Source organism: Danio aesculapii, chromosome 19 (genome assembly GCF_903798145.1).
Source record: "Danio aesculapii chromosome 19, fDanAes4.1, whole genome shotgun sequence".
In the NCBI taxonomy this organism is placed as follows: domain Eukaryota; kingdom Metazoa; phylum Chordata; class Actinopteri; order Cypriniformes; family Danionidae; genus Danio; species Danio aesculapii.
Window position 1 is genome coordinate 1,079,077 of NC_079453.1, and position 25,514 is coordinate 1,104,590.

At 35.6% G+C, this 25,514-nt stretch overlaps 1 protein-coding gene across 1 annotated transcript; it reads left to right on the plus strand.

Annotated features, from left to right (window-relative positions):
* Window positions 1-859: 859 nt before the first annotated feature.
* On the plus strand, window positions 860-24,708 carry tgfbr2a (transforming growth factor beta receptor 2a). The gene is made up of 10 exons (XM_056480087.1): window positions 860-1,125; window positions 3,766-3,904; window positions 7,184-7,392; window positions 7,863-8,019; window positions 10,156-10,337; window positions 14,410-14,948; window positions 17,288-17,539; window positions 18,297-18,438; window positions 22,046-22,170; window positions 23,553-24,708. Exons 1-10 carry the CDS (start codon window positions 1,062-1,064, stop codon window positions 23,724-23,726), a joined length of 1,983 nt encoding a protein of 660 aa, XP_056336062.1. The 5' UTR covers window positions 860-1,061; the 3' UTR covers window positions 23,727-24,708.
* The last annotated feature ends 806 nt before the right edge of the window (window positions 24,709-25,514 follow it).

Below are 25,514 nucleotides of genomic sequence, written 5' to 3' on the forward strand. Positions count from 1 at the left end.
GTAAAACATATGCTGGATAAGTTGGCAGTTCATTCTGCTGTGGCGACCCCTGATTAATAAAGGGACTAAGCCGAAAAGAAAATGAATGAATAAATAAATCACACTTTTTAACCCAATGGTTGGGTTTGTCCATATTATTGACCCAACAATTGTTTACAAAAACATTCTTTTAAACTAAATAGGTGTTAAGTTTATTTAATAATGTTAATTTAATGCCTGTGAATTATGGACAAACACAACCATTGAGTTATATGTGTCATTTTAATTTTATTGACAAAATTAACCCAGAGTTGGGTTTATTCCATATTGAACCCAACATAAAACATGCTGGGTTATTCAAACCCAATTTTAAGAAAAGAACTGAAAAAATTATTATAATAATAATAAAATTTCAAAAATACCCCAAATATAACCCAACATTAGGGTTTGTCCACATTACTTCAATTGAAATAACCCAGCAATTTTAGTTTTTTTTAAATTAATTGAGCTAACGGGATATGACAATATTTACATAGAAGTATACATATAACCAATATATAACATAAACTGACTGTCAACATCTGTGTGTGTGACAATGTGTATAGGAGTAAGCAAACCAATTGGATTAATATATATATTTTCGTATTCGAGAGAGAAAGAACGAAAGAAAGAGAGAAAAAAAGATAAGAAATAGATGGGAAAAATCTTATTACTAACTTTTTGTGTCGCTATTTTGGCGGTTGGTCAAAATGGCGTCAATGTGTGGATGTCAAATAGACGTCAAGACTTTGACGTTTTGCACTTTTTGATGTGTTTTTCTGTTGTTAAGGTGTTGGGGTGTGTCTGAACTCACTAGATTCATTAGGATGATGTAGTGTGCTCACCAAGGCTGCAGTCTAGTTATAGGGAACTACACACTTGAGTGTTGTGGGTTTGAGAAAATGAACCAGGAACAGCGCGTCTCCTCCTCTTCAACATTTCCTGTCAGTGAGTCCTGATCCTCCGCTCAGAGGCAGATCAGTCGCTGTGACAGCCGCTTTCAGAGCCTCGGGCGGCGGACAGTGGCGCGGTCGGTATCGGTGATGGAGCGGCTCGGTCCGCCGGGCTTCGGCTCCGGTTCGGTTCTTCTCGTGTTTCTCACGTCTGGTGAGTTTCCGCTTCTGTCTCGTTTCAATAGCGCGCGCTCGGTGTGCGGGAGCGCGCTCAAAACTACGCGTCAAAACTTTGAGTGGAAATATATTCATTATTAGGCTAGTACTGTTATTTGTTTATTTATTTATCAGTGTGCCAACCTGTCAGACAGCAGTGGTGTGATTCTCATCTCCTCGTGCGCGAGTTCCCACGTGTGTTTGATAGCTTAACAGTTTAACATTAATACAGCGCTACTGTTAACTTTATATAAATCAACACGTGTTGTTGTTATTTTTAGCTGGAGTTATTGTTTCTACCGTAAAACTATGCGTTACTAATATTACTGTGAGATGTTGTTTAAATATAGGATTTTTTACATTACAAAATAATAATAATAGTAATTTATAGAGCTTTTACACTTAAATTAATCGAGTCGCCATGCTAATACAACAACTATAGTTGGCTAATATAAACACATGAACCAAGACTGTAGTTTTCTACAATTAAAGCTATATTGTACTACAATACAACGTTTACTGTAGTAAAAACTAAAGTACAGCTAACCCTAACCTCACAACAATATTTATTAGCGTTCACTAGATTATCAGTTCGCTATATTTAATATTACAGTATGCTGAGCATTCATAAGCAAAGTGTTTGATATACTATATACAATAAAGTACATTTTACTATAGTTTTGTCTACCTGTTAATGATTTTACTTTAGTATTGTCTACCTGTTAATGATTATCTTAAATATAAAACAAACATGTTGATGTTATTTTTTGCGCGAGTTAGTGTTTCTACAGTAAAACTCTGGAGCGTTACTAATATTATTGTGAGAAATTGTTTAAATCTAGCATTCCACATATTAAAAATTTATATTATAGTTATTTATAGTGCTTTTAAACTTGAAATAATCGAGTCGCCATGCTAATACAACAACTATAATAGGCTAATATAAGCAAATTAATAAATATTGTAGTTTTCTACAACTATAGCTATATTATAATACAGTACACCACCGTTTACCGTAGTAAAAACTAAAGTATAGCTAACCGTAACCCTACAACAATATTTATTAGAGTAACTATGTTGGTTATCAGTTCGCTATCTTTAATGTTACAGTTTGCTGGAGCATTTATAATAAGTGTTTGATATACTATAATATATACAGTAAAAATACATTCCATTGTAGTATTGTCTATCTGTTACTAATGACTTTATATATAAAAACAAACATGTTGATGTTATTTTTTGCGCGAGTTAGTGTTTCTACAGTAAAACTCTGGAGCGTTACTAATATTATTGTGAAATATTGTTTAAATCTAGCATTCCACATATTAAAAATATATATATTATAGTTATTTATAGTGTTTTTGAGCTTGAAATAATCGAGTCACCATGCTAATACAACAACTATAGTAGGCTTAAATAAACAAATGAACCAATACTGGAGTTTTCTACAACTATAGCTATGGTATATTATACTACAATACATCATAGTTTACTGTAGTAAAAACTACAATATTTATTAGAGTTCACTATATCAGTTCAATATAGTTAATATATTATAGTAAAGTGTTGGATATACTAATATATACAATATAATACACTTTACTATAGTATGGTTCAAAAAGACTAGTGTTTATTATTATAAGTTGCTATTTTTTCATGTGGGAACAGTTTAACTAAGTCATAATAACTTTCTGTGGTACTTTGGGGGTTGTTAATTTAATTAACATTTAATTAAATAAAGGCTAATGTTTTCTCTGCATTATATAATTATATATAATTATATATATATATATATATATATATATAATCACTCTATATATATAACTCTCTCTCTCTCTCTCTCTCTATATATATATATATATATAATCACTCTATATATATAACTCTCTCTCTCTCTCTCTCTCTCTCTCTATATATATATATATATATATATATATATATATATATATATATATATATATATATATAATCACTCTCTATATATAACTCTCTCTCTCTCTCTCTCTCTCTCTCTCTATATATATATATATATATATATATATATATATATATATATATATATATATATATATATATATATATATATATATATATAGAGAGAGAGAGAGAGAGAGAGAGAGAGAGAGTTATATATATAGAGTGATATATATATGTCACAGTTTTATTACTGTTTAGTATTTATGACTCTATATTTGTAACACTTGTATGTGTGTGTGTGTTTATGGGATGCTGACTATAGTCTCATCTGATCGTGGTAATCTGGAGATCACATCAGTCTCTGCGGCCGCATGTGTTTGTGTTTATTTTCTGGCGTGTTGAGCTGAATGTAGAGACACTGACATCATGCTTCATGCTGTAGAAATGTTTTTGTAAATTAAAACATCTGTTTGGGGTTAAAACTTCTGGCTGTGTGTTGATGTTGATGAGTGAACATACAAACTGATGTTCTCTGGTAACAAAATGATAATAACAAATCACTTAATAACCAATAATAACGTAATAATAACTAATAATAATAATAGCACAATAACTAATCGATCATCTGTATGTGTGTGCGTGTGTGTGTGTGTGTGTGTATGTGTGTGTGTGTGTGTGTGTGTGTGTACATATAAACTGATGTTCTCTGATGTTTCTGCAGCTCTTCTCTGCACTGCTGATCTCCGCATCTGTAGCTCCTGTAAGCCTCATCTAGTCAACTGTGTGTCAAATCAGTGCTTCTCCAACTGCAGTGAGTCTACAGTGTGTGTGAATGAGCGGGACGTCTGCGCCGCCGTCTGGTATGAGCAATACTCCAGTCACACACACACACACACATGTCTGAACTCGCTCATCTGCAGTACAAGACCTAAGCTGCTTTCCAAAAAACACACTTTGCACTTATACACTATGTTTGTGTTTTGTTATGTTTTGTACACTATGCACTTATGCACTATGCACTGATACACTATTTACTATGTACTTCTATGATGTGCACTTATACACTATGCACTTATACACTTATGCACTATATCTATGCACTTATACACTATGCACTTATACACTATATCTATGCACTTATCTACTATGCACTTATACACTATTTACTATGCACTTATGCATACACTTATACACTATACACTTATTTACTATCTACTTATGCACTATTCTCTATGCACTTTTACACTATACACTTCAACACTACGCACTCATACACTATACTCCAAGCACTTATACACTATGCACTTAAACACCATACTACAATATGCACTTATACACTACGTACTTGTACACTATGCACCTATACACAATACCCTATGCGCTTTTACACTATACACTATACCCTATGCACTTTTACACTATGCAATTATAAACTATGCACGTATATACTACACTATGCACTTATACACTATACAATTATACACTATATATTATATACTATGCACTTATACAATTATACTCTGTGCACTTATACACTATACAATTATACACTATATACCATGCACTTATACACTACATAGTTATGTACCTATACACTATACTCTATGCATTTATACACTACACTACGCACTTATATACTATGCACTTATACACTATACTCTATGCACTTATACACTATACAATTATACACTATATATTATGCACTTATACACTACATAGTTATGTACCTATACACTAAACTCTGTGCACTTATACACTATACAATTATACACTGTATACCATGCACGTATACACTACACACTTATATACTATGCACTTATACACTATACAATTATACACTATATACCATGCACTTATACACTACATAGTTATGTACCTATACACTATACTCTATGCACTTATACACTATACTCTTTGCATTTATATACTATGCACTTATACACTATACTCTTTGCACTTATATACTATACAATTATACACTATATACCATGCACTTATACACTACATAGTTATGTACCTATACACTATACTCTATGCACTTATACACTATACTCTTTGCATTTATATACTATGCACTTATACACTATACAATTATACACTATATACCATGCACTTATACACTACATAGTTATGTACCTATACACTATACTCTATGCACTTATACACTACACTACGCACTTATATACTATGCACTTATACACTATACTCTGTGCACTTATACACTATACAATTATACACTATATACCATGCACTTATACACTACATAGTTATGTACCTATACACTATACTCTATGCACTTATACACTACGCACTTATATACTATGCACTTATACACTACACTACGCACTTATATACTATGCACTTATACACTATACTCTATGCACTTATACACTTTACAATTATACACTATATACTATGCACTTATACACTAGATAGTTATGTACATATACACTATACTCTATGCACTTATACACTACACTGTGCATTTATATACTATGCACTTATACACTATACTCTTTGCACTTATATACTATGCACTTATACACTATACTCTTTGCACTTATATACTATGCACTTATACACTATACTCTGTGCACTTATACAGTATACAATTATACACTATATACCATGCACGTATACACTACACACTTATATACTATGCACTTATACACTATACTCTATCCACTTATACACTATCCACTTATACACTATACACCATGCACTTATACACTAGATAGTTATGCACTTATACACTATACTCTATCCACTTATACACTATACACTTATACACTATACCCTTATACACTAGGTAGTTATGCACTTATACACTAGATAGTTATGCACTTATACACAATGCACTTATTTATGTATATACTCTATGAGTCAGACCAAAAAGTCAGAATTACACAAAGGCATCCCCTCTGTGCACTCAGTAGTGCTCGAATTCACTCACTCATTTTATTCACTCCTTCAAGTGTACTAATGGACTAATGTAGGGAATAGTGAATGAAGCTCAGTGTTTTCTTACATTGTCAATAAGTTCTCAGTGTTTAAGATTTATAGTTCTTTAGAGTACCAGAACACAGATGGATTTCTAACACAAGTGAGCATGTGCACTGTTGCATTATGGGTGTTGTAGTTTTGTTTGTGACGATTATTACAGGGAAAGAGAAACTGCAGCATGAGCTTGTTTCACTTTCTTTCTGATTCAGCAACAACAGCTCAAAATAAGCTAACGTTGTAAATAAGCTGACTATGTTATTAAAACAGCATAATTAATCTGGAGACAGTATGCAAAATACAGTATAAGCACGCAGCAGTGCACTGGTATTGCTTGTTTATTCTAATGATTTAAACATTATTATTATTATTATTAATATTATATTATTATTATTATTATTATTATTATTATTATTATTATTATTATATTATTATTATTATTATATTATTATTATTATTATATTATTATTATTATTATTACTATTATTATTATTATTATTACTATTATTATATTATTATTATTATTATTATTATTATTATTATATTATTATTATTATTATTATTATTATTATTATTATTATTATATTATTATTATTATTATTATTATTATTATTATATTATTATTATTATTATTATTATTATTATATTATTATTATTATTATTATTATATTATTATTATTATTATTATATTATTATTATTATTATTATATTATTATTATTATTATTATTATTATTATTATTATATTATTATTATTATTATTATTATTATTATTATTATATTATTATTATTATTATATTATTATTATTATTATTATATTATTATTATTATTATTATTATTATATTATTATTATTATTATTATTATTATTATTATTATAAAACATTTTTGCATTTGATGTATTTTTTTTTCAAAATTATTGTTTCAATAATAATAATATTGAAATAAAATTGTGAATAGATCATTGATGATTGTGTAAACATAATTATTTCTTTAATTTCCATCCCCAAATAAAATCTTATTAACCTCAAGCTTTTAAATATTGTAAATGAACAATTGAGCAGATTGCATTCTGGGACGCTGCAGGACACATATGTGTGTGTTCAGCTGCTGACGGTGTGTGTATATGTGCGTATTTTAAGGTGGAGAGATGCAGGACCGGTGATGATGGAGACTTTATGTCATGACCCGTTGAAGCTTCTGCACGATGTGATGTTGCGGGATTATTTCAGCTCGGAGTGTGTGTTGCAGGAACAACACGTACACAAAAGACACATGCGTGTGTGTGGCTGTACAAAAGACCAGTGCAACCAAAACCCACTGCTGCACAAACTCACTGAGCAGGAGAAATGTGAGTATACTGAGACGTGTGTGTGTGTGAGAGAGAGAAAGAAAGGGAGTGTGTATATGTGTGTGTGAGACAAATCGCAAATAGTATATACTTCTAACATTCTTTTATGAAGTGTGTACTACCATGTATACTACTATTTATACTAACTAATGTAATACTATAGATTATATACTACTAATGTTCTTTTATGAAGTGTGTAATATCATGCTATTGAACTATGGAAGGTATATTGTACATTTTCCTGACTCCAGACCGTCTTTAAATGCACCGACACTTAATTTAGTAGATCTGCAGATGAAATATTAATATTAATACACCTTTTGTCTTTTAGAAATATGCGTTTGTACTGCGTTTATGCTGTTCAGCGATAACTCTCATCTGCACAGAATGTCAGTTTTTCCTACATATTGTAGATATTGTTAGAATGACAGCATGAATGTGTGTGTGTGTGTGTGTGTGTGTGTTTACAGTGTCGAAGACAAACTCCAGCAGAGGCTTCAAACTCAACCAGAACTGTAAGTTTTGTGATGTTGAGTCTTCGGTGTGTAACGCCAGTGGTGTGTGTGAGTCCGCCTGCATCATAAACGCCATCTGTGAGACGCCGGACGAGGTCTGCGCTAGCGCCTGGTACGCATCAACACAACACACTGCATGAACACTACACACACACTGCAGAAACCAACACACACTGCATCAACACAACACACACTGCATCAACACAACACACACTGCATCAACACAACACACACTGCATCAACACAACACATACTGCATCAACACGACACACACTGCATCACTGAACACAACACACTGCATTAACAACCCGCACTACATCAACATAGCATACACTGCATCAACACAACACACACTGCATAAACACAACACACACTGCATAAACACGACACACACTGCATCAACACAACACAGTGCATAAACACGACACACACTGCATAAACACGACACACACTGCATCAACACAACACACTGCATCAACACAACACACTGCATAAACACGACACACACTGCATAAACACGACACACACTGCATCAACACAACACACTGCATCAACACAACACACTGCATAAACACGACACACACTGCATAAACACGACACACACTGCATCAACACAACACACTGCATCAACACAACACACTGCATAAACACGACACACACTGCATAAACACGACACACACTGCATAAACACGACACACACTGCATCAACACAACACACTGCATAAACATAACACACACTGCATCAACATGATACACACTGCATCAACACAACACACACTGCATCACTGAACACAACAGACACTGCATCAACACGACACACACTGCATCAACACAACACACTGCATCAACACAACACACTGCATAAACACGACACACACTGCATAAACATGACACACACTGCATAAACACGACACACACTGCATCAACACAACACACACTGCATAAACATAACACACACTGCATCAACATGATACACACTGCATTAACAAACACACACTGCATAAACACGACACACACTGCATCACTGAACACAACACACTGCATCAACAAACACACACTGCATCAACACCACACACTGCATCAACACGACACACACTGCATCACTGAACACAGCACACTGCATCAACACAACAAACTGCATCAACACAATCCACACTGCATCAACACGACACACACTGCATCAACACAATCCACACTGCATCAACACAACCCACACTGCATCACTGAACACAGCACACTGCATCAACACAACAAACTGCATCAACACAACACACACTGCATCAACACAATCCACACTGCATCACCGAACACAACACACCGCATCAACATGACACACACTGCATTAACAAACACACACTGCATAAACACGGCACACACTGCATCACCGAACACAACACACACTGCATCACTGAACACAGCACACTGCATCAACACAACACACTGCATCAACACCACACACTGCATAAACACGACACACACTGCATCAACACGACACACACTGCATCAACACGACACACACTGCATCAACACAATCCACACTGCATCAACACAACCCACACTGCATCAACAAACACACACTGCATCAACACGACACATACTGCATCAACAAACACACACTGCATAAACACGACACACACCGCATCAACACAACACACACTGTATCAACACAATCCACACTGCATCAACACAACCCACACTGCATCAACAAACACACACTGCATCAACACCACACATACTGCATCAACAAACACACACTGCATAAACACGACACACACCGCATCAACACAACACACTGTATCAACAAAACACACACTGCATTTAAAATCACTTAGAAATACACTACACAGACAAAAAACATTACAAACTTGTGTGTGTGTGTGTGTGTGTCTGTTTGTGTGTGTGTCTGCGTGTGTGTGTGTGTGTGTGTGTGTGTGTGTGTGTGTGGTGTGTTGGTTCAGTCTGAAAGATCACAGCAGTGTTAATCAGGAAATGGCTTCACTGCCACACAGGAAATCCTGCCTGACTTCCAGACAATCCTGCAGGAAATAGTTCAGCTCAGAGAAACTGAGAATCAAAACTACACTCACACACACACACACACACACACACACACACACACACACACACACACACACGCACACGCACACACACACACATGATGGTGTGTGTTTATGTATGTGTGTTCATATATGTGTGTGTGTATATGTGGTGATGTGTGTGTGTGTGTGTGTGTGTGTGTGTGTTTCAGGAGGAGTAACGGAGGAAACTCCAGCATAGAGACGGTGTGTCACAATCCAGCGCTGTTGTTTCACGGCCACAATCTGACGGATTCTCAGAGCAGCGTCTGTCAGATGAAGAAGGTGGAGGAGGACTTGTACATCTGCTCCTGTAATGATGAGGAGTGCAATGATCGCCTCGTTTTTAACCACGGTAAACCTCACATGAGTAAAACTGAGCCCTGCACTCACACTGGCAGCGTTGTAGATGAGTAGAATGGTAAATATACACTCCTCACAGCAAGAAGGTCGCTGGTTCGAGCCTCGGCTGGACCAGTTGGCGTTTCTGTGTGGAGTTTGCATGTTTTTCCCGTGTTTGCGTGGGTTTACTCCTGGTGCTCCGGTTTCCCCCACAGTCCAAACACATGCACTATAGGGGAACTGATGAACTAAATTGGACGTAGTGTATGGGTCTTTCCCAGTACTGGGTTGCAGCTGGAAGGGCATGTGCTGTGTAAAAACATATGCTGGAATAGTTGGTGGTTCATTCCATTCCATAATCTGGGGTCACCACAGCGGAATGAACCACCAACTTATTTAGCGTATGTGTTTTATTCAGTGGATGCCCTTCCAACTGCAACCCAATCACTGGGAAACACCCATACACATTCAGTCACACTCATACACTAATTTAGTTTACAATTCCCCTATAGCGCATGTGTTTGTACTGTAGGGGAAACCGGAGCACCCTGAGGAAACCCACACGAACACGGGGAGACCATGCAAACTCCATACAGAACTGCCAAATGACTAAGCCAGGGCTCGAACCAGCGACCTTCTAGCTGTAAGGCGACAGTGCTAACCACTGCGCCACTGTGTCGCCTCACTAAGAATGAATATTAAACAAAAATTTCTAAAAATAAATGAGTAAAACTCCCACTGAAATAAACAGTGTGTGTGTGTGTGTGTGTGTGTGAGGGAGAGATAGAGACAGTGTGTGTGTGTGAGGGAGAGATAGAGACAGTGTGTGTGTGTCTGAGGGAGAGATAGAGACAGTGTGTGTGTGTCTGAGGGAGAGATAGAGACAGTGTGTGTGTGTCTGAGGGAGAGATAGAGACAGTGTGTGTGTGTGTGAGGGAGAGATAGAGACAGTGTGTGTGTGTCTGAGGGAGAGATAGAGACAGTGTGTGTGTGTCTGAGGGAGAGATAGAGACAGTGTGTGTGTGTCTGAGGGAGAGATAGAGACAGTGTGTGTGTGTCTGAGGGAGAGATAGAGACAGTGTGTGTGTGTCTGAGGGAGAGATAGACACAGTGTGTGTGTGTCTGAGGGAGAGATAGAGACAGTGTGTGTGTGTGTCTGAGGGAGAGATAGAGACACAGTGTGTGTGTCTGAGGGAGAGATAGAGACAGTGTGTGTGTGTGTGTGTGTGTGTGGTTTCCTGTCTGAAGATCACAGCTCAACTGTGTGTCTGTTTTACTGTGTGATTACAGTAATGTGAAGCAGTCTGGGAAACTCACACGAGGAAAACACCACTCACTGGCGCCTGTTTATTATCTATCAGAAATGATTTGAGGCCAGTTTTAGATTATTAACAGGAAGCTGAATCTCTCGATTGTGTGAGAAAATCTGATGTTGAAACAAGATCTGTAAAAAGTGAGGTTTTGCCTTGGTAATCTTGTCTTGTTTTTTCAGGACAAATGTCTACACATTAAATTAAAATAGATGTGTCTTCAGGAGCAAAGTGATGTAAATCTGACCCTTCCGCGATCGCTGAATCCAGTGCACAGTGTTGGGCAGCAGCTACATTTCTCAATAGCGTGGCGGTAGCGCCGCTACTTTATAAATCCAATAGCTTTTCAGTAGTGAAGCTATTTTATTAGTCAAGTAGCGCAGTAGCGTCCACACACAAGCTACATTTACCGATCGCAGATCAATAAGTGATGGCACTGACATTCACGGAGCTGTGAGGCCGGTGTCTAGCCGATAAAGGTAACTCTATATAGGCCAGTTTCCACTGAGTGGTACGGTAGAGTTTGGTATGGTTTTATGGCCGTTTCCACTGTCAAAAAGCGTACCGAACCGTACCATACCACTTTTTCAGCACCCTTTCGAAAGGGTACCAAACACGAGAAAGGGTACCAAAAGGCGGAGCTAGACGCGCAGCTGAACGCTATTGGTTTACAGAGATACGTCATTCGCTTACGCAACAAGCCAGAATGAAAACAAAAAACCCGCCATGTTTGAAAAACACAGCGAGAGATTACAGCGGAGTTATATATACATATAATAACGAGCCATGGTTGATCAGGGCTCAAACAAACCTTGTCGTCTTGATAAACAGCCACAAAGCCAAGAAGAAGAGCAGATTTACCCTGTGCCTCATAGTTTTTTACGAGGCAGTCTGAGGCGCGAGCGGTTTCGCTTTCTTGCTAGCGCTCGCCGCGCGTCTAACATTATATCTGAAATAACAAACTTCTTGAGCTGATGATAATAACCTGCGCTTAATTATTGATGTGCTTCTGAAACCCGATCCTGTCAGACACTGACAAACGCGAGAGTGAAGCGTGAAGAAACAAAGGAGAAGCCGGAATAAAGGAGCACATTATTTTTGAGCAGACGTGAACACACTGCCTTATTTAATTATTATTGTTATTATCACCTTTTGGACTAATGTGAACTCAGAATGATTGAATTACGCTCTAACAGAGGCTACATGTGCTGCTGAAGATTACAGACACAGATGAGAGGTTTACAATGACTGTAGGCTATAGTTTGTGTTGTTTTGAACCTAAATAAGGACGAAATGTCTGCTGTATGTAGTTCTTCTGTAGTTGATAACATATCGGAGACTGTAAGGGTCTGTATGTGTTTATATATGTTCATTTATTTATTTATTTAATATAATTACAGACGTTACAGTAGGCTGTTTCGCACTGATCATTGATCTGCAGTTATAATCAACTCATGTTCATTGAAAAGTCAGTAATAAACATTTATACACAAGTATTTATGTGTATGAAGCATCTGTGTTGTGTGAAGTGCTTCTCATATGATATGTAAGTGACCCGTACAGCTTAATTGTAGACATTTCCTCGAGCGAGAATGACGTCGACTAAAACTTTCTGTCATACACCACGCCCACCAAAAGGGTACCCTTGGTAGTGGAAACGCAAGCCTGATAAAGGTGACCCGTACCAAACCGAACCGTACCGTACCAGTCAGTGGAAACGAGCCATATGATTGCGAGAATGACGATTTCTTCTTCTTCCTGTTCTACGATGGTTGACAACAAACTTTTTGGTGCATTACTGCCACCTCTCGCTCTGGGGTGCGTTTCCCAAAACCATCGTTAGCCAACTAAGGTCGCAAGTTACGTTGTTACAAACATAGTTCGCTGATTTGCCGTTTCCCAAATCCGTCGCTCCAACGAACATTCGCAAACTGCGTCGCAAACTTGAGCACTCACAACTACACCTCTGGAGCTGTAGTAAGAAGCATAGTTCCTGGCTGTGTTCTATTCCCACTTATTCCCCCTATGCCCTATTCATTTAGAACATTCTAACATTCAAAGATGGAATGATTAAAAGTAAAAAAGCATTAAAGTCATCACTCTTAGGTGTCATTTGCTTTCTAACTATTTTTACAGTTCAGTTTTAGCGATGTGTGCTCCCTTCGCAGTGCACTTTGAAAACATCGATGTCATTTTGAACACAGCCTCATGATGAAAGCTATAGGTGACCTATTATTTAAAAGCGGAATTTATGTTACATCTCTAAAGCTTGTGAAAACAAATAACACAGCATACGCTAATGCTTTTATTTTATAGTGGGTTATTTATGAAGTATCTGTACTGTGTATGACATGGGCCTGCTGGTTAGAACTTTCTGCTGTGGTTTACAAGTGTCAAATTGTAAAAGTAGACTTTAAAAAAATAAATAAATAAACAATATCCAACCTAATAATAATCATCATCATCATCATAGTTTTACTCAGCGGATGCCTTTCCATACACACTCATTCACACACACACACACACACTACGGAGAATTTAGCTTAACCAATTCACCTGTACCACATGTGTTTGGACTGTGGGGGAAACCGGAGCACCCGGAGGAAACCCACGCGAACGCAGGGAGAACATGCAAACTCCACACAGAAACACCAACTGACAGGGACTCGAACCAGCGACCTTCTTGCTGTGAGGCGAGAGAGCTACCCACTGCGCCACCGCGTCGCTCATACTTTTTAATCATATATTAATGTTTATTGTTTTTCTCATGCTCAGATTTGGAACAATCTCCAGAAGTGGTTCTGTTCAATCACCCCTCTGAGTCATCATGGTTCAGTCTGGCTTCAGTGCTGATCTCCGTCTTTGTCCTCATCACAATCGTCCTGCTCTCAGTCTTCTACTGTTATTACATGAGTCAGCACAAACTGAAGCTCCCCAATAAGAAGAGTCTGGACAGCGAGAGGTGCAACATTTTCATGAATCCAGAAGAGCACTCGGACAGCAGCTCCGCCAACGCCAACAGCCTGAACCACAACACTGAGCTGCTGCCCATCCAGCTGGACAGAGTCGTGGGAAAAGGAAGATTCGCAGATGTTTATAAAGCGAAACTGAAGCAGAGCGCAGACTCCTTCCAGACGGTGGCGGTGAAGATCTTCCCGTATGAGGAGTTTTCCTCGTGGAAGAGTGAATGGCAGATTTTCTCTGACGTCGAGCTTCGGCATGAAAACGTCCTGCAGTTTCTGACGGCAGAAGAGCGAATGGCGGAGCGACAGTATTGGCTGATCACGGCTTATCACGAGCGAGGAAACCTGCAGGTGGGGATGACTGCCAAACTTTTATGACTCTTTGGTCTCAAATCAGTGATTTTAATTGTCTATAAAATTGGGAAGGTGTAATTTCATTACCGTTTCAAACTTTTGGAAAATCCAATGTTTCTCCACTAGGGGGCGATCTGTGTAATGGCCGATTTGCAGTCTAATGCAGTAGTGATAGCTGCTTTCGAAACACTGCTTCATGAAGCTTCGAAACTTTTATAAACCTTTGGTTTTGAATCAGTGATTTTAAGCGTGTATAAAATTGGGAAGTTCATGAAACTTGTCATTACCGTTTTATTATTTTTTTAAAATTCAATGTTTCTCCTCTAGGGGGCGATCTGTGTAAAGGCCAGTTTGCAGTCTAATGCAGTAGTGGTGGCTTGCTTTCGAAACATTAAGCTTAAGCTTTAAAACCTTAACAAATATTGTTTCGAATAAGTGGATTTGAGCATTTAATAAATTGCAAAAGTCATGTGATTTTGGTAAACATGCTTTGTTACGACATTACGAGGTTATTTTAATAAACAAAAACAAAAAATATTGGTCAAAAAGCATTTTTGTTTACAAAACTTACCACAGTCACCCAAAAACTAGCTGAAATAAAATAGTGTTTACCTACATAATAAGTCATTTGTTTTGAATCAGTTGTTCGGAGCATGTATCAACTGGGCGGACACATGATTTTGTTTGGTTAAAATTTCGAAACTTTGACATTTCAATGTTTTCTCCACAAGGGGGTGAACTGTGGAAAGGACGATTCGCAGATGAAAAGCAGTAGTGATGGCTGCTTTCGAAAACACTGCTTCATTAAGCTTTAAAACGTTTACGAAACTTTTGTTTTGAATGAGGTCGTTTTGAACCTAAATAAAATTATATTTAGAATAAAATTGGCAAGATCATGTGATTTCAATAAAACGCTCTTCATAACATCATTACCGTTTCAAAATTGGAAATGTTTTTTTAGTAAACGGAATAACAACAGTCACAATAAAACCAACTCAAATAAATGTATACGAGGCGTGTTTAATAATATAATAAGTCATTTGTTTTGAACCAGTGGAAGTCACATGATTTCATTACGTCATTGTTTTGAAACTTTTCGAAAATTCAGTGTTTGTACACTGGGGGGGGCGATCTGTGTAAAGGACGATTTGCAGATGTTTACAAAGCAAAGCTAGAAACATTTTGAATCTTGTTTCAAATAAGTTTGGTTTTGATGGATCAGTGGTTCAGAGTAAGTATCAAGTGGGCAAAGTCACATGATTTTGTTAAGTCATTAAAGTTTATAAACTTTGAGTGCATATCAAGGGCGCGATTTGAGCACGAAAGGTCATGTGATTGTAGTAAACACACTTTGTTACGTCATTACCATTTCGAAATGTTTAGACAATTTTAATGGTTGTCTTTTTGGAAATGGTTTGGTGCAAGGTTATTTTTGTTTAAAAAAATGGTGCAAGTTATTTTGGTTATTTTAGTAGTCAAAAATATTTTGTTTATTGAAATTACAAAATTTAAAAAACTAAACGGAACTAATAACAATCACAATAAAATGAACTGAAATTAAATAATAATTAGTAAAAACACCTGTAGATCAGAGAAACACATGTAGATGCGCTTTTACTTTAGATGCTGTTTTCTATAAAACATGTTGGAATTTTATTTTTACCGACATGAATCGTTTGTTTTGAATTGTGGTTTGTATCAAGTGTGTCAAGTCATGTGACTTCGTTACGTCATTAATGTCTCAAAACGTTTAGAAAATTCTAGATTTCTCCACTGGGGACCTGTGTAAAGGACAATTCGTAAGCGTTTACAGAGGAAATCTTGTGGTTTCAACCGGGGGATGATCTCTGTAATACTATAAAATCCACATTGGATATGAATATGAATCACACGACTTCATTCAGTTCGCCCTCTAGTGGTGAATCACTAAACTGGTTTCATAGTTTTCATCTCAGATCAGTTTTACGAGTTTATATCACTTTTAATTAGACGATTGTAAAATGAAAAGAAATAACATTAGTTAATAGTCTCCTGTTGGCTTTTTTTACAATATATAACAATATATAGGCTTTTTATTTTTTATAAAAGAATCCATTTTATGCAGACACATAATATTTAATAATATTAGATTAGTGAAGATAATTTATAGGTTATATTTTCGATTTAAACGTTTTTATTATGTTTAAAATAGTTAATTCTAGTTCTAATTTTTGTTGCAATAACATGTTTTTGACCAGCAGGTGTCACTAGCATGTATTTCGAACACTCATTTTCGATCATTTTGCGAAGTTGTTCAATTGTTTCGAAGTTTTGAAACGTTTTGTTTGTCTCATCAGGAGCTGCTGGTGCTGCAGGTGATTGGCTGGGACGAGCTGTGCCGATTGAGCGTGTCTCTGGCAAGGGGCGTGGCTCACCTGCACTCGGATAGGACGCCGTGCGGGAGAGCCAAAGTGTCGATTGCGCACCGAGACCTGAAGAGCTCAAATGTTCTGGTGAAAAGCGACTGGAGCTGCTGCGTCTGCGATTTCGGCCTCAGCTTGAGACTCGACAGCTGCCTGAGTCCTGAAGAACTGGCCAATAGCGGACAGGTGAACGCATGTTTTTCATTAATGCTTGATTCTGATTGGCTGAAGGATAATAGACTTCTGATTGGACTTCTGGAGTATCTTTCGAAAGTGAACGTGCGAATAATATAGACGGAATCATTTTCTCTTTAGATATTCATGCAAATAAAATACATGTAAAATTATAAAAATAATTAAATAAACTAAATATTTTAAATACAGAAGATTATATTATATTAATAATTTAAAAAAATTAAATGCATGATTCAAAAATATTTAAAAATACATCTTTATTTATAGAAATGATTGCATATATTTTATTTTGCTTCTTCATGTGCTCTAAATAAAAAGAAAATATTTATGCTATTAAATTGATAAATACATTAAACGTATAAAATAAAACCAAATTAAAGTCTTAATATTAATATTATTTATATACAATAAAAATATCTGAAGCATACTACAAAACGTGCTCTAAATAATATATTTCATATTCGCAAGCATGTAAACAGCGCCCTCTAGTGGAATTGGGGTCTGAAATGTGCAATGAAACTACTAATGAAATTACTGCTGAACAACATGACTGCTGAATTCAGTGATTTAGAGCTGTGAAGTGCTCAAAACCTGCCGGAACTACTTTAGCTGTGCCTTTATCTGACAATAGCCAAACACCTTAGAATGACCATCAGCCAATCAGAATCAAGCATTTAACAGCACTGTAGCATAAATAACTTTAAACTAAAACTATACAATATTTCTGTGTGTGTTTTGTGTTTGTCAGGTGGGAACGGCGCGTTACATGGCACCAGAAGTGCTGGAGTCGCGGATGGATCTGGAAAACACAGAGTCCTTTAAGCAGGCTGATGTTTACTCCATGGCCCTGGTGCTGTGGGAGATCATGTCCAGATGCAGTGCTACTGGAGGTACTGAATATAACACACACACAATATATCTAGAAAAAACATTGTGCATTTTTGAGTGTGCCTCACACAGGTGAGTGGGTTTGACAAACCACCTGTAGAATCACTCTTCTCTCCATATGCACCACACACTTTACTTTAAACTCTGTCTTACAAGGACTCAATAAGGAAAACAATGTTTACTTGTGAATGTACCACACAATCCTGTTGCACCAGTTTTCTTCAACCTCAAATACCTCTTTTGCATAACCTTAATAATATTAAGATATTAATATTAATTATTAATATTAAAATATTGTTCTGTCTGATGTAAAAGTACTTGTGTAGTCTGTCTTAGGTTATGTGTATAGTTAAGTATGTATGTGTATGATTAGTAGTGAGTTACATTAGTATAGATTTAATATCGCTCCTAAGTCCAGTGTTGTGTTAATGTTTATGATTGTAGAACTGTGGTCCTGAGAGACACAACAATTCATTCCACTGCAGGTCCACACATGTAGCAGAAGCACAGTAAAGCTCAACTTGACAAACACACACACACACACACACACACACACACACACACACACACACACACTGTATGAGAAGCATCTCAGCTGATCTCATCCACAGATTTTGTAATTATTTATATTATGCAATATTAACGTAAATATACATTATTTCAATGCAACATTTATTTAGATGAATATAAAAGTCAGATATTATATTCAATATTTGTAAAAAAAAATCTGAACTGTCAAAAATGTTAAGATTAATAAACATGTTACATATACATAAATCATGCATTTAATAATTACTCTGTTTATTGTATGACTTGATTTTACATATTTACAAATTTAATTGTATGTATTTATGATTATTTAATATACCTGTCAATATTCTATGTGTTTTATAATTATTAAAATATGACAATGACAATTTATTTTAATTTTAAGATATAAAAAATATATAAAAAATATTCTTTTTTTTAAAATATTAATAAATCTATTTAAAATCTTCTTCAACTAAAATATATAGTTGTTATTATTGTCATAATTATAAATTTTACATAATTTTTTTAATTAAAATATAACAGTATAGTGTAAAAAATAACTATCAATAATTATAAAAACAGATGTAAATAATAAATAAATATAAATAAATATAAATAAATATAAATATATATATATGTATATATATTAGATAAAGATTGGTATTAAAATTACTCCACCAAAAGAGAGAGAGAGATAGATAGATAGATAGATAGATAGATAGATAGATAGATAGATAGATAGATAGATAGATAGATAGATAGATAGATAGATAGATAGATAGATAGATAGATAGATAGATAGATAGATAGATAGATAGATAGATAGATAGATAGATAGATAGACAGACAGATAAATAGATAGATAGATAGATAGATAGATAGATAGATAGATAGATAGATAGATAGATAGATAGATAGATAGATAGATAGATAGATAGATAGACAGACAGATAGATAGATAGATAGATAGATAGATAGATAGATAGATAGATAGATAGATAGATAGATAGATAGATAGATAGATAGATAGACTGATAGACAGACAGACAGACAGATAGATAGATAGATAGATAGATAGATAGATAGATAGATAGATAGATAGATAGATAGATAGATAGATAGATAGATAGATAGATAGATAGATAGATAGATAGATAGATTTATATATTACACATATATTTATAGAAATGCATCAGTCAAGTTTTGTTCAATAACAGGAAGCTTTTTTGTTGTGAGCTCAGCTGTCATGTTACACCACTGACTTCCTCTCTCTGCTCTGCGCACTTCCTGCATGGCCTGTTTGTGTTTTACTGCAGTGTGAGGCTGAGCTGTTTATTCCAGAATCAACTGAGTTTGTGGGTAAAGCCTAGAAGAGATACAGCTGCAGAAACTCGCATCAATACAGCATCATTTCTGTGGCACTGTACAATAATTCATATTATTTACATTACTGTGATTCATATATCATACATATATCAGGTTTAGGATTGGGGTAGATGATAATAAAATACAATTAATGGGTTATTTAATAAATAATGTAAATAAATGTTAAGCGCGGCACGGTGGCTCAGTGGTTATCACTGTGGTCTCACAGCAAGAAGGTCGCTGGTTCGAGTCCCGGCTAAGCCAGTTGGCGTTTCTGTGTGGAGTTTGCATGTTCTCCCCGTGTTGGTGTGGGTTTCCTCCGGGTGCTCCGGTTTCCCCCACAAGTCCAAACACATGCGCTATAGGGGAACTGATTAACTAAATAGGTCGTAGTGTATGAGTGTGTATGTGAATGTGTGTATGGGTGTTTCCCAGTACTGGGTTGCAGCTGGAAGGGCATTCGCTGTGTAAAACATATGCTGGGATAGTTGATGGTTCATTCCGCTGTGGCGACCCCTTATAAATAAGAGACTACGCCAAAGAAAAATGAATGAATGTTAACTTCTGACCACAGCTGTATCCCTTTTAGCAAATTTGTATTTGGTGTGACCTGTTAATACTCTGGTGGAAAACACTTCCCACCGCACTTCTGCAGACGTCCCTCTGTGTTAGTCGGTGTTTCTGGTTTATTTTGATTTTCAGTTTGTGGTACTTTGTTTAGAGCCACTTCTCACCTTTTATTAGTGGAGTAAATTACTAGAGTAAAATGAGCTCCAGAGTAAATAATGTCTGACACTAAAGGAGCTTTTATGCCAACAGATATTTATGATCACATATGAAAAACAGAAGCTGTATTATAGAGTATGGTTCAAATAAATATTACATCTAGGTGTGTGTATATAGTCAAATATAGTGCTTTAAATATAAATATACAGGACTTTATGAGGATTAGATTAACTGCATTGAGATTAAACCATATTCTGCCTCCTGCTGGAGAAATTCAACATTGCAGAAACAAATAAACCAAGAAGAAAAAGTGTACATATTTTTAAAATAATAGTTTTAATAACTCATTTCTTTCATATTGGGAATAATATTAGACTAGATATTCTTCAAGACTCTAGTATTTAGCTTAAAGTGACACTTAAAGGCTTAACTATGTTAATTAGGGTAAAGTTAGGGTAATTAGGCAAGTCATTATATAACAGTGGGTTTTTTCAGACAAATATAGAAAAAATATTATTATTTCAGACAAAAATTATTTCTTAAGGGGGCTAATAATATTTATAGCTGTTTTATAACATATATTTTAGCATATTTCAGCAGTTTTGACTTTAAAATCTATAGTTTATTCCAACAAAACTAAAAGAAATGAGACTCTCCAGAAAAAGAATATAAACATGGTGAAAAAGCAAAGGAAACACACCTAAAACGATACAAACAAAAATAGATCTTCATTTACTGCAGTTACATAGCTCATCTGTGCTCAGCAGCAGTGTGTGTGTGTGTGTGTTCTCATAGTTTAAATTGGTTAATAATCATTAACACTTCATTCATATCAGTCATTCCAAATATAATAATCAAACGTTTTTTAGATGTGTGTGATTACTATTCGGGAAACTGAAGGGTTTTTACAGTATAGAATACAGCATAAAATATATCATATCTATGTAGAGTCCTAATTTATATGTGTTTGTGTGTGTGTGTGTTTAGATGTGCGTGATTATGAGCCTCCGTTCGGGAAGCTGAAGGATCACCCGTGTGTGGAGAGCATGAAGGATGATGTCATCAGAGATCGATTGAGACCTGAGATCCCGACCAGCTGGAGCAAACATGCGGTACACACACACACACACACACACACACACACACACACACATTTTTCATTTAGCTTCATTTCAGGTTTAATCTAATTTTAAATGTTGTAATTGTACCACATTTATAATTAGTTTGTTTATTTCAGTTTTACGTCAGCTAAGTATTTTTTTTGTCTGTGTCTGTGTGAACCAGAAGTTTTATTTCAGAATTTATTCCCAACTGAAATGGAATATTGAGTAGGGGGCGGGGTTTATTTTTAGCTCCGCCTCTCATGGTAATCTTTCAATAAAATCTGACCATCAGTTTCTGCTCTGTAAAGCTGCGCTCACACTGGGCTTTTCCTCCCATAGACTTCCATTCATACGCACGCTAATGCGTCAGACCGGAAACGCAAGGTCATGCGTCAAGTTTCGCATGTCGCTGCAGTGCAAAGTTCAAGCTTGGTGAACTCTGACCTGCGAAATCGCATCACTTGACTGCGTGAGACCGATCGAGGATCAAAACAGGACCTCTCTGGACAGAAATTTAAATTATGGAGCAATCGCTCGCTTTATTTAATGTCTAATCATCTTGTTTAATCCCGCCCCTTTTCGCAGCGCCGCACGACAGAATTTCACACACACAAACTCTGGTGTGCTTAATGGGCAGTCTATCACTGATCATTCTGATTGGGTGAAGCATTCTCAGCCACACCTCTTCAACCATTAGTTTGCTGCAAGTGAAAGATGCGAGGCGGAGCTCCAAAATAAACCCCGCCCCTGCTCAATATTCGTTTTAGTTACAATAAAATAAAAGTATGGAGCAGATTCTGATTTATTTGGATATTAAATTATTATATTATAATATATTATAATAATTTTTTATAATAATTATATTTTTTGTATATTTTAATGACAAATTTGACATCGTGCCTTTAATTTTTTTTTATAAATTTTAAGTTTTAAAAAATATTCTTTCATAGTTAGCAACAATTTTTATTTTTTAAATACTTGTTTTTTTCCCAATTCAACAATGTAAATTATTATTTATTTTACTTCATAATTAATAATTCATTACTGTTTTGTAATTTTTTTCTAATTAATATATTATAACAAATTATTATTATACTAATTACCATTTTTTTTAATTTATTTAAATACATGTTATTTTACAATTTTACTTGATTTATTTTTATAATTTTATTTATTTTCATAATCTTAATTCAATTTTAAAAATGTTTTATTGTAATTAACAAAATAATTTATAATTATTTTTAAGTACATTTTTTAAATTTAAATGATCATTTATTTATCTATTTTCCTCCAAACTCTCTCTCTGTAAGAGTGTTCATCAGCTGAGCTCCACCACTAGGATCAGTGTTTATTTTAATACATATTGATTTTAATATTTGGTTCTTCCTCAGGGTGTTCATCATCTGAGCTCCACCATTGAGGAGTGCTGGGATCACGACCCCGAGGCGCGTCTGACGGCGCAGTGTGTGGTGGAGCGCTTCGATGACATCATCAGCAGTGACGTCATCCTCCCCATCAGCCCCGACACCAAGAGCGCAGGGGATTCTGGGATACAAGAAATGTAGAGCCTAAAAAAAAAGACAACATTTGCACTTTACAGCAGAACCATGCCAAAAACACACACGGTTTGTAGAGCTTCAATAATCAGTGTCCATTTCTGAGATCAATGTGTGGTGTTTGATGCCAACGTTGTCCTCACTTCAGGGAAAACCAGCCGACAATACAAAGGAGACTTTTATCTGCTTTTAAGACTTTTATTTGCTCAAGAAACATTTTTAAAGGCAGTGTTCCTGGAGCAAAGAATTCTGGGAAATATTTGCAGTGTTGGGGAAAGTTACTTCAGAAAGTAATACATTACAATATTGAGTTACTATATGGTATATTGAGTTACTATTGAGTTACTATATATAGTAATTACTTTATGGTAAGTGATGCGTTACGTTACTTTTGAGTTATTTTTTAAAACAATAAGGTTGGCAACATGGTGGCTCAGTGGTTGCTGGTTCAAGTCCCGGCTGGGTCAGTAGGCATTTCTGTGTGGAGTTTGCATGTTCTCCCCATGTTGGGTTTCCTCCGGGTGCTCTGGTTTCCCCCACAGTCCAAACACATGCGCTATAGGGGAATTGATTAACTAAATTGGCCGTAGTGTATGAGTGTGAATGAGAGTATGGGCGTTTCCCAGTACTGGGTTGCAGCTGGAAGTGCATAAAACATATGCTGGATAAGTTGGCGGTTCATTCCACTGTGGCGACCCCTGATTAGTAAAGGACTAAGCCTATTTTTTAAAAAGCTAATTAATTAAAATAAAAAGTAACTCGCATTACATTTTTAAAATGTAACTCAAATATCATTAGTTAAGTGATGCATTTACTCGTTACTTCGCTAAAGCAATATTATTAAATAACTTACCCCAACACTGAATGCCAAAAACGTACAGTATTATGAAGCCACAAAAACATGAGCAGTGATCCTGAATGACATATCGGCTGATTTAAGTGTTTATTATGGGAGTCATTTTCCTCCAGATGTATTGAGGTCAAAATAATATGTGAAGTATAAATACAAACCTAATTAGAATAAAAACTATGAGGTCATGGATCAGAGAATAATATGCATATATTAACAAAGGTGTAAAATTGTAAAAATACTCAATTTAAATGCTATTTATAATAAACAGATCATGGGTTGAAAAATAAGAATGAATTAAAAATGAACCTTACATTTACTGCACAAAACTGAAACTTGAAAAACTAATTTATTTAATTGTATATTTTCATTTTTCATGTGCTTTTGATCTTTGCTTTTATTTCTAAACGATGACACTTTATTATAATTTTTTTTAAGTCTTAGTATTTTTTCTATTTTTTCATTACTTATAAGAAGGTTGCTTGTTCGAGTCCCAGCTGGGCCAGTTGCCATTTCTGTGTGGAGTTTGCATGTTCTCCCCGTGTTGGCGTGGGTTTCCTCCACAGTCCAGACACATGCACTATAGGGAAATTGATGAACTAAATTAGCTATAGTGTATGAGTGTATGTGGGTGTTTCCCACTACTGGGTTGCAGCTGGAAGGGCATCCGCTGTGTAAAAGATATGCTGGAATAGTTGGTGGTTCATTCAACTGTGGCGACCCCTGATAAATAAAGGGACTAAGCTGAAGGAAATGAATGAATATGTGACCTCAATACTTTTGGCTGGAAATTTGATCCTATAGTTTTATAAACAGTAGAGGGATATTAACGATGACCAAAGAGAACTGAACTGTGAGCTATATAGAGATGTTAGTAACCGATATATGATATTATTTTGCTGTATTTGAGACTCAGGAGAAGCAGTTTTTTAATGTGAACATACAGT